This window comes from Canis aureus, chromosome 5 (assembly GCF_053574225.1).
Source record: "Canis aureus isolate CA01 chromosome 5, VMU_Caureus_v.1.0, whole genome shotgun sequence".
NCBI lineage: Eukaryota > Metazoa > Chordata > Mammalia > Carnivora > Canidae > Canis > Canis aureus.
This window is the reverse complement of record NC_135615.1, coordinates 75,640,706-75,657,515: the sequence shown is the minus strand read 5'-3', so window position 1 is coordinate 75,657,515 and position 16,810 is coordinate 75,640,706. Positions and strand designations below refer to the sequence as shown.

The following is a 16,810-nucleotide window of genomic DNA, read 5'->3' as shown; positions in this document are numbered from 1 at the left end:
TCAGGCCCGAGAGCACGCGCTCCACCATCTGCTGCTCTCTGCCTTCGCCAGGGCCACTCTGGAGCAGGGCACTTCTAACAGTACTTGGGGAGTCGCCTCCTTGCTGCCGCGGGACTCCGGAGCCGCTGCCAGGGAGGGGCGAGGGGAGGCGGAGGTGGCTCCGCGTGGCCCGGGCGCCAGAGAGTCTTGGAGCCACAGGGCCCGGCTGTCACATTTGGAGAACGGAACTTCCTGTGCCTGAGGATAGATGGGCCTACAGAATAGACCTCTTTCATTTGGCCACCCACCGTGGGAGCTGGGTGGGGCGCGCTGGCCTCGCTTACTCGGTCACCTGGGGCCCGGCCACTGCCCTGTTGTGCCTCAGTTTCCCCGCTGCGCCGCTTGCTCCCTGAGGCCCCTCTAGCTTTGAAAGTCTCTGGCATAAGATTACAAAGCTCAGCCTCTGGCCGTAGGAGGGCCTCCAGAAGGAAAGAAGGCAGGGCTGCTCACTCAGGGTTCACCCCCTACCACCCGCCTCCTCTTGCTGCTGCTGTTCTCGGCCTTTCTCAAGCACTCTCCGCCTCTCACACTTCAGAGTCCCAGCTAAGCTCCAGCGCAGCCCCTGCCAGGAGGCTTCCCGGTCCTTTCGGGCTCAGCCCAGAGCCACTCCCCTTCAGGCGGACCCCCTGTCTCTGTGCCCAGCCCACCCGGCAGCACCCTGCAGGCTCAGAGCAGTAGGAGCACGAGCCGAGCACAGAATAAGAGCTGCAGCCAAAGCTTAGCTCGCTGAAAGCTTCCTCCGCTCCAGCGTCTATGTCGTCACTGACATGCCCGCCTGGCTTCACCCCGCATCGTCCCCACCGTCCCTATTTTACAGGTGAAGAAACAGAGGCTGGCTATGACATGCTCAAGGTCAGACAGCTTGAGGCCACCTTCTCTTCCTGGAGGCCTTCCTGCAAGAAAGGGGCATGGGTTTTGATCATCAGGGGGCCTCAGACCAGGGTGTTAGGGCCCGGCCCAGGCTCAGGGCCCAGACTGGCTCTCTGTGGGCCCAGGAGGGTGGGCCTGGGGAGGAGAGGGTCTCGGTGGACCCACCAGAAGCTCTGCCCTGCTCCGAAGCTAGAGCCTCACTTTGCTCTAACCCACAAGTCCCTCTCCCCCTCTGGGCCTCAGCTGCTACTCCTGTAATGTGGTTTTTACACGGTCTAGCCCCCCGAGGTGAAGATGAGCTGCAGGACAGACCCCCCAAGGGATTAAAGGTAAGGCACTTTGCTGGGAGGATGGGGGCCACCTGGGTAAGGCCCCACCTTGGCCTGCCACACCTGGCCCAGGCGACCTGTCAGCCTCCAGTAGCTGGGCTCAGGTCACTGACAGCCCCTGCAACACTGTCTCCCTTAGAGCTGCGACCCCCATTTGTGGGAGGGCAGGTCCCAGTGGCTCAGGCCTGTAGGAGACAGCTCTCCCTGACTGTTGATGGGGGGCAGTCCCTTTCTCCCCTGGGGCTTCAGCTGTCTCATCTGTAAAATGGAGATCACAATCTAACTCCCAAGGGCGGGAAGAGGCTGCAGGAATGAAACCAGCAGTCTGGCCTGGAGCCTCAGGGAAGGCGTCCTGGGCTCCGCAGTTCTTCCTTAATGTGTCTACAAAGTGGGGGTGCCCAGCCTCGCAGACGTAGGAGAAGGGTCAGAAGGGGGGTAATGAACACTGGGGCCCAGCCAGACCGCTGATTCACCCAGGGTCACGCAGTGCTGGTGGCAGAGGACAGGGCTGGGTTCTGGGCTGGGGGCTCCCTTATCGGCAGTCCCAGGGCATCCTTCATCACCACCAGCTGGGCCAGCATGGGGCCCCCTCACCTACCAGGTACCTGGTACTTCTGGGGAAACCGTCGGAGCCATCGCCCTGCCTTCATGCTGGCCCAGCGCAGGCCCCCGTGATGAGAGTGCGACCACTTCTGTGGGCATCGACGATGGGCCACGCACTGTGCTAGGTGGGCCACGCATGTCACCTACAAGGGCCACAGCCCTCTGTGAGGCTGCTACCATTGTCCCCATTTTACAGACGGCAAAGTGGAGGCACGGCGTCAAGGTCACACCTGGAAATGGTCAGCACCTTGCATGAAGCGTGACAGCTAAGGTCTTGGCCTCCTGAGACCTCCGAGAGGGGAGTGCTGTGTTGACGGGCGGTGAGGCTCCACTGGCCAGAGGCCAGCTCATCATTCTGCCTCAGCTGGTGGGAGACAGGAGGCCACGGGGGCCGGGGGCCAGCGGCCAGGGAGAAGCCGAGCTGGGCAGGGCTCAGGAACAGCATCGGCTGCCGGGAACAATGTGGGCCCCAGTGATGGGGCCTTCACCCATCTGAAGCCACTCGGCTGCCTCCTTGGCTGCCTGGCCCAGCCCTGGTGCGGTCACAACCCAGACACAGCCGCCACTGTCCGCCCAGCCGCGGGGTGGGGCACCCGGGCCCAAGGCCCGCTCTGTGGCCTGTCAGGAGATTTACACCCGACTCTTAACAACCGCGCGCGGAATCGCAGGCGGGTGCTGGGCCCCGGGTGGTCTGCCTTGAATCGGCCCCCTGTGAGCAGATGAAAGCTGGTCGGTGGCTGGGCAGGGAAATGGGCTGGCGGGGGGCCAGCGGGCAGGGAGGCAAGCTGCTCCCTCCCAGGGCTGCAAGTGGGGCTTCCAGCGGCCTGGGGTTGATTAGGGGAAGCCGGGAGGTCTGAGGTTAACCCCTTCCCTCCTGCTGGGTGCACTCCCCTGGGGATCTAGGGGATCCTGGGAGCCAGGGGCCAGGAGCAGTTGCCTCTCCTCAACCCAGGCACCCCTCTGCCTTCCCGTACCTGGAGCTGAGAGCAAAATTGTGGCACCTTGAGGACCCTTGAAGGTCCAGAGACAGGTTTAGGGTCACTTCTCCCGCCCATGCTGTCTGGGGGCCCCCAGCAGCCACAGTGGCTCTGTGCTTACTTCCTTCAGACCTCTCTGGCCAAATGTCACCTCTTCAACCGGCCCCCCTGGATCCACTCCCTGCTCACGTCCTATCCCTGTACTCCCTACCCCTTCACCCAGCTCTGTTTTTCTTCATTAAGACTTCTCGCTACCGGGGCACTTGGGTGGCTCAGGGATTGAGCGTCTGGCTTTGGCTCAGGTCGTGATCCAGGGTTCTAGAATCGAGTCCCGCATTGGGCTCCCTGCAGGGAGCCTGCTTCTCGCTCTGCCTGTGTCTCTGCCCCTCTGTGTCTCTCATGAATAAATAAAATCTTAAAAAAAAAAAAAAAGAATTCTCACTACCTGAAATTAAATCAGCTAATCATTTGTTTACTTCATTTACTCAACAAACATTTACTGAGCGCCTCCTAAGTGCTCACATCTGCATTTCGGGCTCTAGGCCAGTGCCTAGCAAAGCAGAGAAGAGAACCTCTGCCCCATGGAGCACAGACACTGGTGAGGAGAGATGATAAATAAATGAAATAAATGTATGAACTCTATGGCATCTTGGAAAGTAACCAGGGCTCCAAGCAAAATCCAGGCTGGTAAGTATGGGTGGCGGTGGGTGAATGTGTGATCTGAAGCAGCATGTCAGGGGAGGCGGCTCACTGAGAAGTTAGGGTAAAGACTTCATTCAGGGTGGAAAAGAGTCAGCCGTGATTCTAGGGGTGTCTGGGGAGGAGTGTTCCAGAGAGAGAGAATAGCAGTGCAAAGGCCCCGCGGCAGGGATGTGGCCGCCCAGTTCGAGGACCAGCCAGGAGGCCGGTGTGGCCAGAGTGGGGTGAGTGAGGAGGAAGATGTCAGAGAAGAAGGCAGGGGTAAGGAGCACAGATCAGGGAGGGCAGTGTGGGCCACGGTGACAAGAGAACTATTTACCATCTTTCCCCACTGCTAGCGTGTAAGACCTGAAAGGGATGGAGCCTGTCTATTGGATTCACTGTGGCATCCTCAGCTTCTAGAACAGTGCCAGACACCTGAAAGGTGCCCAGGAAAATATTTGTTGAAATCATTCCGTGTGCATTTTTGGGAAGAAAGGGCCCACAGGCAAGATGCCAGAACCGCCCCCTCTGCCTCAGGCAGGATTAAGAACTTGGGTCCTACGCTTTCAGGTATCAGCACCTGCTAAGCTTGGAAGATGGGGTGAGCGGTTCTTAAACCACGGTCCATGCCAGAATTGCCAGGCACTGGACTGCCTCCTGCCTGAATCCTGGATTCTGCTCAGCCACCTGCTTTTTTAACCAGCCCCCGGTGACTATGAGGGACACCAGCATTGAGAACCTCAGAAACCAAGGCCACACAGGCAGGAAGCCACCAAGCCAGCCTTCAAACCCAGCCAGCCACCTGGCTGCAGATCGGGCATGCTCTGCAGGGCACCAGAGGGGAACGACCCAGCCACAGAACCCACAGCTGGGCCTCAGGGATCTGCAGACTCCCACTCCTTGGCTCCCAGGACCAGCCCCTACTCCCACCCCACCCAACCCCACAGAAGGCTCAGCCCTCACATGGGGCTGGGAGTCACAAAGCAGGAGAAAAGCCCAGAAAGGAAATCCTGTGATAATCCATGAGGGTTTGGGTACTTCCTGTGGGCTGGGCAGCTGCAAGCTCCTTTAATGGTCAGACAACTCCCCAGAGCAGAGGCTAATTATTAGCTAATATCATCCCCATTTTACAGATGAGCACAGTGAGAGAGGAAAGGCCCTTCTAAGTGGCCCCCACTTCCCTGAGTCCCAGACCAGAGCCCATGGGGTGCACTGAAGCTCGCCCTCGGGCAAGTGGCTCTGCCTCCTGGCCTGTCTCCTCCTGGGCTGTCTGAGGACCCGTTAACAGGGACTCTGTACCAGGTATGTAGGAGACACCTGGTGACCAACAGCACTGAGCTGGTTCCCTTCCCTCTTCTAGGAGGGGAAACAGAGGCCAAGAAAGGAAGACGATTTGACCAAGCTCACAGACTGAAGGCCAGGTTGAGGTCAGAAGCCCGGATGCTGGTCAGACCTGACCTGAGGGCTGGGTGGGCAGGGGCAGGAACAAGCAGGTCCTCGGGATGGGAGGCTGGAGAACTGCCCCCTCCCACAGCTGCTCTTCTCTATAAATAAGCTGCTGTTAAGATTATGTTTGAACAAGTCGCTTTAAAGCCACAGGTTTGGCCCATGCCAAGGCCCAGAGAGGGGTGCCGTCTGCCTCAGGTCCCCGGGCTAGCCCGGCCTCTGACTCCAGCCTATTTCCTGGCCTCCAGCTCCTTCTCCTTCCTCTTGCTGCTTTGTCTCCCTCTGGCCTCTGTTGCCTTGTCCTGTGCCACCCCTTCCTCTGTCAGCTTCCCCCCCAGAAGGGTGTCTCAGGTCCATGGGACCCTGGGAGAGAAGAGCAGCCAAGGGATTCTAACTGGGGGCGCCCAAAGCCAGGGCTGAGCCTCTACTGTCACCCAAGGGACTCCAGGGGGAAGGTGGGCAGCTCTGGGAGGAGCAGGGCTGGACAGAAAGGGCCCTGAGGGATTCCAGGCATTGCTGGGCCCTCGGAACGTTCCTAGCAAGCTGCAGGACCCCCTGCTCGCATGCCTCCATGGACTGGGTGCTCTGTGGAGTGGTTCCTAAGTGCTGTCTCATCACACTGAGCCTGACTGTAGCCTGATCTCCATCCTGCCCCCGGAGAACAGAGTGGCACATCACCTCCTTTATACCTCTATGGCCATGGCGTGGGTTTGTCAGCAGCCGCATGGGTCACCCGAGAGGGTCACCAAGAGAGGGTCACCATTCCCTAATGGTGGTGGTGGCGGTGGGAATGCATGGCAGTGGCCAGGTACTGGGGATAACAGAACACCACGGATCCAGTGACTCAGCAGGACCCTCCCTCTGCCACAGCCAGATGCTATCCACATGCTGTCACTGATCTCTAGGCCTGCAGTGTGGGTGGTATCACCACACTTCCGGGAGGAGGGGCTGAGGCCCGGAGAGGCTAGCAACTTGCCCAAGGTCCCTCTACCAGGCAGGCTGGCTCAGAATCTGTTCTCTGCACCATGGGGGCCTATGGTTCACAAGGGCTTCCCAACCATCACCACCTTGAGACTCTTGGGATCACTGACCCAGTTCACAGATGACAAACGGAGGCTAAAAAGAAGATACAACCTATCCGGGGCTGTGAAGCCCAAAGCCAGGGGCATGGACCCATCCAAGTCCAATCCCAACAGGAATCTGGGCAGAGCAGATGCCCACCTGTGGGCCTGATGGCCATGCGTGGGAGCTCAGGGGGGCTGGAGAGCCTGCAGGGAGGACTTCCCATGTGGCCAGACACTGGAGTGGGCCCAGGAACTGGACAGATGGGGAGCCAGGCCGGCCTGATTCCCAAGAAGGAAGGGGCCAGCCCAGAACCTGGTCTGGGTGGCCCTCACTAACGACACCCTGGCATAGCCAAGCCTTGTTCTGAGCCTCCCAGGCTCAAGTCTCCATTCTGTCTTCCTGCCCCAAGTCCACCCAGCTTGGAATAGAAATTGAAGACTGTCTCTGGATGGCAAGGCAGCTCCCAGCAGACCGTGGGAGGCCCTGGCAGGTTCTCAACATCCCCTGGCCTGGATTCTCTTCTCACTGGCACTGGGGTGACCCTTTGGCTCCGCTGTCACAAGGATCCCATGAGATAATAAACACAAGAGGGTTTCTAAACGCAAAGGGCCACTATCACAAAGAGAAAGACAGGGCAGCTCTCCGTACCCCACACCGAGCATGCTGCAAGTAGGGGTGGGGGGCTCCAGACAAGCACTCTGGGCAGGGTCCAGAAAGCAGCCAGTCCAGAGCTGGCCAGCTGGTTCTCAGTTCCATTTATTCATGAAAGCACAGTCATTCATTCATTTGGCGAACACAGACCTCTGGCCCACCCTGTGGCAGCTGCCCCTCCCACCCCCCTAATCTAAATCTGCAAACTCTGGGTCCTTTGGCAGATAGAAGCAATTAAACACAAATTCTCTCTGATCTGCACACATCAGGACTCCCTGCACATAGTAGGTGCTCAATAAACATTTGCAGAATCCAATCTGCATTCTTGAGTATGGGTTTTGGGGTCAGATGGCCTGGGCTCTGTGTGACTTAAGTCATATACTGAGATCCAAGGAAAGTTTCCAAGGAGGGGATCTGGCCTCGTAGCCAGACCAGCTCCTGTTTTTGATGGCTCCCTCCCTCAGCCACTGGCAGAGGAAGCTGGGGTGGAGCAGAGCAAACCTGGCTCCACCCCGCCCCCCTCACAAATACCCTATCTGAAGCTTTTTCCATCCTATTCCTTTCCTTAACAAATGCAAATTGCAAATCCATACTCCTTTAGCTGCGCCCCGCCCCTTCGTGGGCAGTCATCCCACAGGGAAGGAGGTCAGGCCAGGGCTAAGCACCCAGGGTTTAGGGTTTGCGGGCAGGCACACAGTGTGTTGGGAGGTAGAGCCCAGGACTGGGATCCTCCACAGGGGCACTCCAGGGACCCAGTGCCATCTATCTGACCCTGGCTGCTGCCCCTCCCGCCCCCCCGCTGGACTCTTCTCCCCCACACCCAGGGGATCAGGGACTCTGGCACTTACGTCTGGGTTCCCGGGGTCCATCCACAGTCACCTTGATGGCTCGGTGGTAGGTGGCCACTTGGGTGGGGTTGGTGAACACGGTGATGGTCAGTGTAAAACTCTTCCCTGGGGGGAGTGGAGAATAAAGGCAGAAGGTTGGCACCTGGAGCTATTAACGTAATTAGCTTCATCCCGGTTCTCCCTTCCCGAAGGCACAGATCTCTCTCCTTTGAACCTGGGCAGACAAAGGGGCTCTGGGTGAAGTTCTAATTGCTGGCCTTGACATTCAAGGCCTCAGGAGATCTTGCACCAATTTTATCATCTAACCCCACCCCATGCTCTGGGCACCCCTCCTATTTCCTCCTGCTCCCCGCAACCTTTGTGCCATTCCTTCTAACCAGAGACCCTCATGATTTTGGGGTGTGGAGCATCTCAAGCATATCTTTAAAATATGTATAAAAATACATATTTTGGGGCCACCAGGGTGGCTCAGTGGGTGAAGCATCTGCCTTTGGCTCTGGTCATGAGCCCGGGGTCCTGGGATTGAGCCCTCCATTGGGCTCCCTGTTCAGCAGGGAGCCTGCTTCTCCCTCGCCCTCTGCCCCTCCCCCCAACTTGTGCTCTCTCTGTCTCAAATAAATAAATAAAATCTTTCCAAAAATACGTTATTTTTTTCCTGAAAGTAATTATGATCTTTCTAGAAAATTTGGGGAACACAGAAAAATCACCCGCAGTCCCACTAGCCAGAGAAAGTTCGGGTGTTGCCTTCCCTAATCCCTTTTGTGTGGGTATGTGTGTTTACAGAGTGGCAAGGATACCAGAATACGCATCTTCAGATTTTGTTTTTCTTCATTTAACCTCACATCATAACCACTTTCTGATGTCATTAAAAATCCTTCATAAACTTCATTTTTAAAGGCTGCAGAATGCTTCAACGCACAGAAGCCTCGTCTTTTCCTTCTCTGCCCCCTTACTCTGGGGGGCTGCCCCCCTGCGGCCTCCTCACTGCTGAGCGGAGGGGGCGCTGAGAGAGGGCTGACTGGGGAGCTGCCGACATTTCATTTGTAGACGCAACTGTTATTTCCAGAACTCTGTTCTATTTTTAGATAGACATTTGGCTCCAAAGTCTCCATTCAAAATTCCTAAGAGAGGAAAAACTTTTAAAATAATAATTTTTTTTACCATTTAAAATAAAACGAAAATGACCTTTTGTTTATAAAAAATCTTTGTCTCCGTCTCTGCTTATTTCCCTAGAATGGGTTCCAAGAAGCGGTGAGTGATTTCATCGCATCAGAGGGTTGGGATGTATTCAGGGACATTGATCTCGAGTGAGAGGATGCTCCAGAGAGTCACTGTGACCGCTGCGAGGCTCCCCCACCCGGCGCAGGGCTGCCTATCGAGGTGGGAGACTGGAACTTTTCATAGGCTTATTGTCTGTCCTAACCCAACACAAATGATTGCTTCGTGGTCCTTATTAGCATCCTCTTGCCTTTTAGAAATCACCCAGTGATAACCTGCTAGCACTTTCCCTAACCTCTTTGTGGCGACCAGTTTCTCAGTTCAGTGGCCTTTACGTTTTGCCTTCTGACACCGAGCTGCTTTGCATTTTCAGTTCTTCCTCTTGTTGGGTGATCTCTCCTAGTGTTTTATGTTTAGGCACGTTTCCCCATGTGACAAGCAGGTAAAGCTGACCTTCGGTGAACAGGGTCCTCTCTACCTCCTACCTTCAATTCTTTGATTCTTCTGGGGGTTTAACTGGTGGGTGCGGTGAAAGGTAGAGTTTTTCCTCAAAGGGCAACCCAATTTTCCCATCACCTTCACTGAAGTAGGCGTCCTCCCTCTCCTGCCCTCCTCTCTGTTCGCATCAAAGCCCCCAGGCTGTGAGACTGAGGAGGCTGTGGGAGGAGCTTCGCTGATCCCCTAAGCTTGGCCTCCTCCTTCTCTGCCTCTGAGCATCCCTATTTGTGGGACCCAGTTAGGATCCAGGGGCTCCCTAAGGGAAGGGCCCATGGCCTGGTGCACCTGTGTCTGCCAGGGCTGGCCCAGGGTGGGCAATTGAGAGAGACCACCTGTGTGGACCACTGTGCTGCCCTGTGCTCCCGGCATCTCTCCAAGGCGGCCGGGTGGTCTTGACATCCCCCTTTCACAAGTAGGAGATGAAAACTCAGAGCTGGGGGCGGTAGCTTGAGGTCCTCTTTGCACGGCCGGGTCCACTGTGATCAAATGAAAACTTGAGCCTCAGAAACAGGAGAGTCCAGAACCAAAGTAAACCAGCTCAGGCTCCCAGGGCCACACCAAGGAACCCTAGGGCGTCTGAGACACCAGGGGGTGGTTTTAAATTGAGGTGTGACTCAAACTGGGGCAGACTGGGGTCTCTCTGGAAGGATTTTCCTGAGCCAGCCCACTGGTGGCCGGGATGGAAATGCACACAGCACCTGTCCTTGGAGTCCTGGGTCAGAGGAAATCGAACCCCTTACCCAGACCGCAGGGGCACTTTCCACGGTTTCTGGAAACCGAAAGTGTAGAAGGTCTAGGGAAATGCCAGGCAGATGGCCTCAGGCTCCCTGCCCACCTACCCCCCTTCCTGGGATCCGCTTTCCCATCCCTCTCTGGTCATTTTTGTCCTGGATTCCTCCCTCCCCTGTCAGCTGGGCACTTTCCCAAGGGGTGTGTGTGGGGGCTGTCCCTGGGCCTCTGCCGCTTCCATCACCTCCTTGACACTGCAGGGTGCCGGGCCAGATGGGTCTCAATTACTGAAGTGCTCCTGTGTCTCCCTCATTTCCCTCAGGTCTCCACTGAAAAGTCACCACCTCACTGAGGCCCCCTCTGGTCCCTTTATCTAAAACTGGGTGATGGGCACTAAGGAGGGCACTTGATCGGATGAGCCCCGGGTGTTATACTATATTTGGGAAATTGAACTTAAATACAAAATAATAAATAAAAAATAAAGCAGGCATTTTAAACTTGGCATCTGGCGGGACTCCTTTTTAGGATTAAGTGGGCCCATGAACAAGGACAGGAAAAAAAAGAGGACTGTATTGTGTCTAACCTCTAGCTGCAATTTAGCATCTCCCTCAAGTATGACCATGGGCAACAAACCACAGAGGTATTACAGAAGTCCCTGTGACCTTGTCACCAATAGACGTCACAGATATTTACATATCATATTACAGACGTTGCAAACCTCTCTAAATATCTTCTATGCTCGTCACAACTTCAAAATCATGGTCGTCATCAGACCCATTGCCACATCTTATTATTTAATATCCTAATAGAGCAGCACATTTATCCCAATTTTTTAGACGTTTTGCTAACTATGTTTTATTATAATTGGTTTCCATTATAATCCTTTGTATTTTATTCTTTAAAACACATTATTCTCAAACTGTCAAGTGGCCCATGGGGTAAAAAAAGGTTAAGAAACTCAATTTGAAGCGTCAGACCCTCCTGCTCCCACCCTACATGCTCAAACTTCCCCATGATGCTTACTACTTTTGGCAATTCATCTATTTATTTTCTCTTGTCTCCTTCTACTAGGTGGTAACCTCCCTGGGCACCAGAACTTTTGACTTGTTCACTGCTATGTCCCCAGCCCCCAGAACAGCATCCAGCACACGGCAGGTGCTCAAGAAATGTTTGTTAAGTGTATTAAGGGAGAGATGACTGTTTCCATTTTACAGATGAGAAAACTGAGACTCACAGAGGGGCAATGAATGAGTCATTCAGGTCAACAGTTATCTAGGTAGGGCTAGAAAGGTTAGAATGTGCTGGAGCCTGCCCAAACCCCCACCCCATAATAAAGATCTGCTCCTGGGGAGTGAGAATCCCCCACTCTCACCAGGCAGCAAACCACAGGCTACCCCTGAGGTAGGTCATCAGCCCTCCTCAACAGCTTCCTCTCACTTTCCAAGCCCGGGACCACCCCTCCCAGGTACCCAAAGAGAGAAGGGAGGAAGGAGGACAAACGGGAGAGGCTGGGACCTGGCAGCAGGAGTGGAAGGGAGGGGCATGTGTCAGGTGCCATGGGAGGCAGGGGCCCCGGTCAATAAGGAAGGGGTCGGGAAAGCCGTCTCCCCGAGTGCCCCTCACTTCTCTCTCTGCCTCGTGGCAAACCCATCTTTCCATCTCTCCCCGTCTCAGCACAGGAAGCAGAGATGACCGAGAAGGTGGACGATTTTGTGCAGGAACCTCAGGCAAACTTGCAACCAGTCATTATTCCAAGGGCTGGCCTCGGCTGGAGGGCAGAAGTCCTAGTCTGGAAATGGCTGCCCCTCAGGGCCCTGAGCGACCCCAGGCAATCTTGGGGGACCCGGGGCTCTGGACCAATCAACACGTCCAGCCAGGTCTGGTGGTGGTGTGGCTTTGGGCAAGTCCCTGTCCCTCTCAGCCTGGGCTCTTGTGTCATAAACCCCCATCACAGGGGCTTCACGGACATCAGGAGCGGACATGTCTCAGGGGACCTCTGGGTTTTCTAAACATCCATCTAGAAGCTTGTAAGCTGCACCCACACGTCTCATCCCAAATCTCTCTCCACCTACTCTCATTTCTTTTAAACCAGCTAATGACAGTTCAGGAACTCAGGCTTTTTTCATTTTCCCCAAGGCCTGTGGCCGCCTCCTAGAGGACACTTTGGGAATTTGTGGTATGTGGTCCTGGAGAGGGGACGTGGCGGGGTGGTGGGGAAGGACACTTGCATCCATCCGTTCCTCCATCAGGGCACTGCACAGGGTACCGAGGTAGTCATTCTTCCTGTGTGTGCGACACTTGTTACAAAGATTCTCCGAGCCATGAACCTAACTCAGTTTTACACGAAATAAAGCAAAGTTTTTGCACACTTCATAACAACAACTGAATATTCCAGGACAGAAGATAATCCATCTTTCCTTTTCCTTTCCTCTCCTTTCTTCTCCTTTCCTTTCCTTCCTTCTTTCCTTCCTGCCTCCCTCTTCTTTCCTTTCTTTCTTAAATTTTGTTCAGAATTGTTCGCAACCTCAGAAAACCATGTCATTGACAGCAGAGGACTTGGGAGTCCTGGGCTGCGTGTGCCGTGGGCTGGCGGTCTGCCGTGGTGGTCCCAGGGCTTCTGCAAGCACCCACTCACCTCAGTATAGCTTTGTCCGACATTTACACATTCAAATGGATATTTTATCATAAATCACTTGCCCATTTTTTCTCCGTTATAGCTATGGACTTATATAGATTCTGAAACTGCAGGTAAGTAGGTAGGTTCCATCAGCTGTAGGACAATGAAGGGTGTGTTATGTAATATTTGTTGGAAGAAGGTCACTGCGTCTGGTGGGCTGGGATCCTCAGCCCTAATCACTGCAGGAGGCATCAGTGACTTGGTTTCTTTCTCTCCCTTTTCTTGGGTCCACCTTCAGGTTTATCATGAGGGCTCTGGGGTGGTGGTGTGTCTATGCATCCATGGAAACCTATCTTCCTAGAACTAAGACAGAATCAAGGACTAAAAGGTCAGGAAAACAAACAGGAGTTCCTACTTGGCTTCTCGGTCTTGGCAGAAGTCGGAGGGCCAGGGAAAGGCTCTGGGTCCCAAATTCCAACCTGTCCCAACTCCTCAAATGCCCTACGGTCTGTGTCAATCACTGATGGGTCCTCTCAGTGGGACTTTCCCGATGGGCAGCATGGGCACAGCAGATGCGCTGCTGCATGCCACAGGACCCCGGAGCCTTCCTTCTCACTGCTACCCGCCTCCACTTCTCCCACTCAACAATTCACACCTTCTGGGTTTCCCCCACCCCCGCCCAAACCGCACCATAATCACAGAATCAGTGACTATACCACTCAAAGGGACTTCAAAGATCTCTTCCACTCGCAAGCATTTGAAGTAACAAAATCTGTAACGTGTATCCAACCCTCGATATGGGCCAAGTGATACACTGTGCCAATTTCCTTAATCCTTATAAAATCTCACCAGAGAGGTGTCATTACCGTCTCTAGTATACAGACGGGGAAACTGAGGCACAGAGTGGTCAAGCCATTTGCCCCATGTCATCAAGCCAGTCAGCAGCAGAGTTGGGGCTGAAATCCAGGTGGGGTGATTGTGGCACCCAGGCGGTTGGATATCATGAGCCTCTGAGGTCTGAAAGTCTTGTCAAGTCCCCAGGTACTGGAACTCCCACTCGGGCCCCTTCCGGCCCCCCCCCGCCCCCTGCCACCCAGGACCAGTGAGACTGATGGGAGAAGGGTGGTGAGAATGGTTTGTAAACTCAGCCTCCTGTATCTCTCAGAGCCACAACCCCAGCCTCGGCCTCGCCTGCTTCAAGAGCACCGGCTAAACGATGTTCCGCAAACCCACCTGTCTCCCCCCAGGCCCCGCAGGGTGAGTACAGGTCCCTGGGCCTAAATGCCACAAAGAAATCACTTTCTGAGGCAGAATGGCCAGCCGGCCAGCCATGCTCTTGGTAACTCAGGGAATCACCATGTCTTCTCTTTCTCGATCTCACCTGCTAGGACAAGGAGTAAGGTGCCACGCTCCTGACGCCTTGCTGGGCTCCCGGCATGGGCGTCCCCTTCTGCCTGCCTCACCAGGGCTTTGGCTACAGCGGGACCTCCCTGTGCCTCCCCTGCGTATCCTCGCATCCTCCTGCCACCGGGCCCTGCACACCTGGCCACCGCCCCAAAGGCAAGCTGCAATCCCAGTGAGCCACCACCGGACCAGTGGCCAGTGGTTCTCCACTCAGGGCTGCAGCTGGGATTAAGCTGCAAAAGGCTTGAGAGATTGGGGATGACAAAAGGGGCTTGGAGACTAATTAGGAGCAGCAATGAAAGCTTAATTCATAAAAGCAAACATTTTCCATCCATCAACCTGCAACCAGTTAAGGGCAACGTTTGAAAAGAAATCTGTGCGTGGGGAAGGGAGCCAACAGGAACAGGAAATGTTTGAAAGAATGTAAACTATTTCGGTTTCATAAAAAGTAACAAGTAAACAGTTATTACATGCAAATAATGCCCTGGTTTTAATTAATGCTGAAAAGTCAAAATATGTTTGACATTTGTATGTATACATTGAACGGTTGGAGAGGAAAAAATGGTGCCCAGATGCCCGTTTCTGAGCAGGGCTGGCGGCTCAGAGGAATCTAAAACCTTGAGAAGGTCTTGTTTATTGGTGATGAAAAGTACAATGCTGCCTCCGCCTCTGTGGAGACTGGGGGCAGAGGGAACCTAGCTTACTTTCTTAACAAAGCTGGAGGGGCAGGCTGGGTCTGGGCAAGGGCACTCCCCACTTTTTAGCAGGCTAGTCTTAAAGGGCCAGTGAGTCCTCAAACCTCCATTTCGCCGGGGCAGGGTTTTCTAGGACTTCTCCACCCAGAAGTGATGATGGGTTTCAGGTCCCAGCAGCCTCCCACTCAAGAGCCCCGGGGCCGGCAGCCACAGCGGCGGCGGCTGGTCCTGCCTTCCTTCATGCTGCCAGAGGCAGCTCACACACAGGCAGGGGGTGCACTGGCCTTGGTTCTGGGGCGGGGGATGGCAGCCTTCAGGCTGTGCTTTCCAGCATTCGGCATCCTGCGCCGCATTCTTGTCTCTTCTAAACCACCTTAAGGCTCAGGGCGCCCGGGGAAACAGGCTCGGGGAGACCACAACTGGGGAGAGGCGGCCTGGAAGCTTGAAGCTCAAGCTCCGGGAGATCCCAGCCCCCTGCGGAGAGTGGCTGGGGTGCCAACCGCCCGCCCCCCCACCCGCAGACCAGTCATTTGTCTAAGCCAGCCTAGCCACTAAACCCGCTTGCCACAAAAGACCTATGAGGTCCCCCCTTTAGAGCTCCTTAATCCATGATCTCCCCCCAGCATCTTTTCTGAGGCCAGAATACTCCATCAGGAAAGAGGGGTGACATGGGCAGCTTTGAGAGTCAGTAAACCCCAGAAACTGGGAGCAAACTGCTGTCTTTTACAGGCGAAGGACCCATATCCTCAAAGAGCTCTGTAACTCCCCCATGGGGCTCCAAATGGCTGTTTGAGACCAAGCCAGGCCAGGGACCTGTTTCTGGGGCTCCCACTGGGACTGAGAGCAAGCCCTCAGCTTCCTTCCCCGACCTTTGCCATTGCTGGTGTTAGGGTTCGCAGACTCCCTGCCGCTCACCTCGCCCACTGCGGCCCACGAAGCGGAGGTCATTGAACCTGGCCACCTGGTTCTTCATGACTGCCGAGGCATTCCGCAGTTCTGCAGAGTAATTCTCATCATTGCCGGCCATCACAGTCACCACCGTTCCATCGGGCACATCTCCCAGCGCCACCACCTGAGGGCACAGGGGCAGGGGAACAGCTTAGAATGGCAGGGGAGGCCAGGGAGAGGCAGGGAGGGGCCGCGCAGCTCCCCTAGGTCCCAGGCGCACTGCAGGATTTCTCAAAGGCAGAGCGGAGAAGAGGCTTAAGGGCAATGGACACCTTCCCCCCAGATGACAAACACAAGATGCCAAAATCGTTGCCTTCCACTCCCAAATCCTAGATTAGCTGGTGAAGCCATGTCCTGAGAAACGATCCTTTCAGGGAATCTAAGCGGGAGCTGTGAATGAGCTTCATCAGTGTGGTGTGGGGTGCAGTTTTCCTCTTTTCCTTCGGCCTGAGCAAAAGAGGAATCAACGTGCTCCTAGCAACCAAGTCTCTAAGTAAAAATAATATCAACAACAATAATAACGGGACTGCTCCCCACGCTCAATTAATGCAAGAGCCGTTTGGGGTATGAAATTTGGCCCTGAAATGCGGCGCGGGCCCAGTCTGCCGGCCTCTGCAGAGCCTGAATTCGTTATGCAGGGAAAATGCAAAAATGCAAAACAAACCAGTGTTTTGAGAGGCGTTGTACAGAAAACCCCCTTTAAAGTGAGAGAGGGGCTTTCGATAGCAGGAGGATGCACCTGCTGGGAACTGCAGGATGGCGGTGGAGATGCCCCCCCTAATACGGTCTCCCCCACCCCTCACCCCAAGCAGTGCGCAGAAGCAGATGCCTTTTGAAAAGGAATCACACTGCAAATGTAGTCACAGCCATTTAAACGTGGCCACCGCGTGCAGGGACTAGGGATCCAGATGGTAAAAATTTCAAGGAGAAAATGTTTGGGGTCTGATTAAAAAGGCCAGATTTCCTGTCAACATCCTGTCTTCTTTTAATTTCAAAGATTCCTTTTAAGCTCCAAGTGACAGTAAAACCTCCGATCTGAGGATTAAAGTCACACGGGCCTCCCCCTACCCCCCCTCCCGGGGAGATTTTCCCCACTGGCATTTTAAGATGTCACCCCGGAGACCTCCAAGAGCCACTCATCCTTTTTTTTTTTTTTTTTCTCCAATTTGGGAGTCATCTTAATGGGGGAGCA

The 16,810-nt window shown here is 54.8% G+C and overlaps 1 protein-coding gene across 1 annotated transcript in view; it reads right to left on the bottom strand.

Moving 5' to 3' along the window:
* The window catches only part of RUNX3 (RUNX family transcription factor 3), a 60,465-nt gene that overhangs the window by 11,234 nt on the left and 32,421 nt on the right, over nucleotides 1-16,810 (bottom strand). The window contains exons 4-5 of the mRNA XM_077899086.1: nucleotides 15,586-15,742; nucleotides 7,510-7,614 (exon numbers count right to left, since the gene is read on the bottom strand). Coding sequence (XP_077755212.1) covers nucleotides 7,510-7,614; nucleotides 15,586-15,742 — 262 coding nt within the window. The remainder of the gene's footprint in view (nucleotides 1-7,509; nucleotides 7,615-15,585; nucleotides 15,743-16,810) is intronic.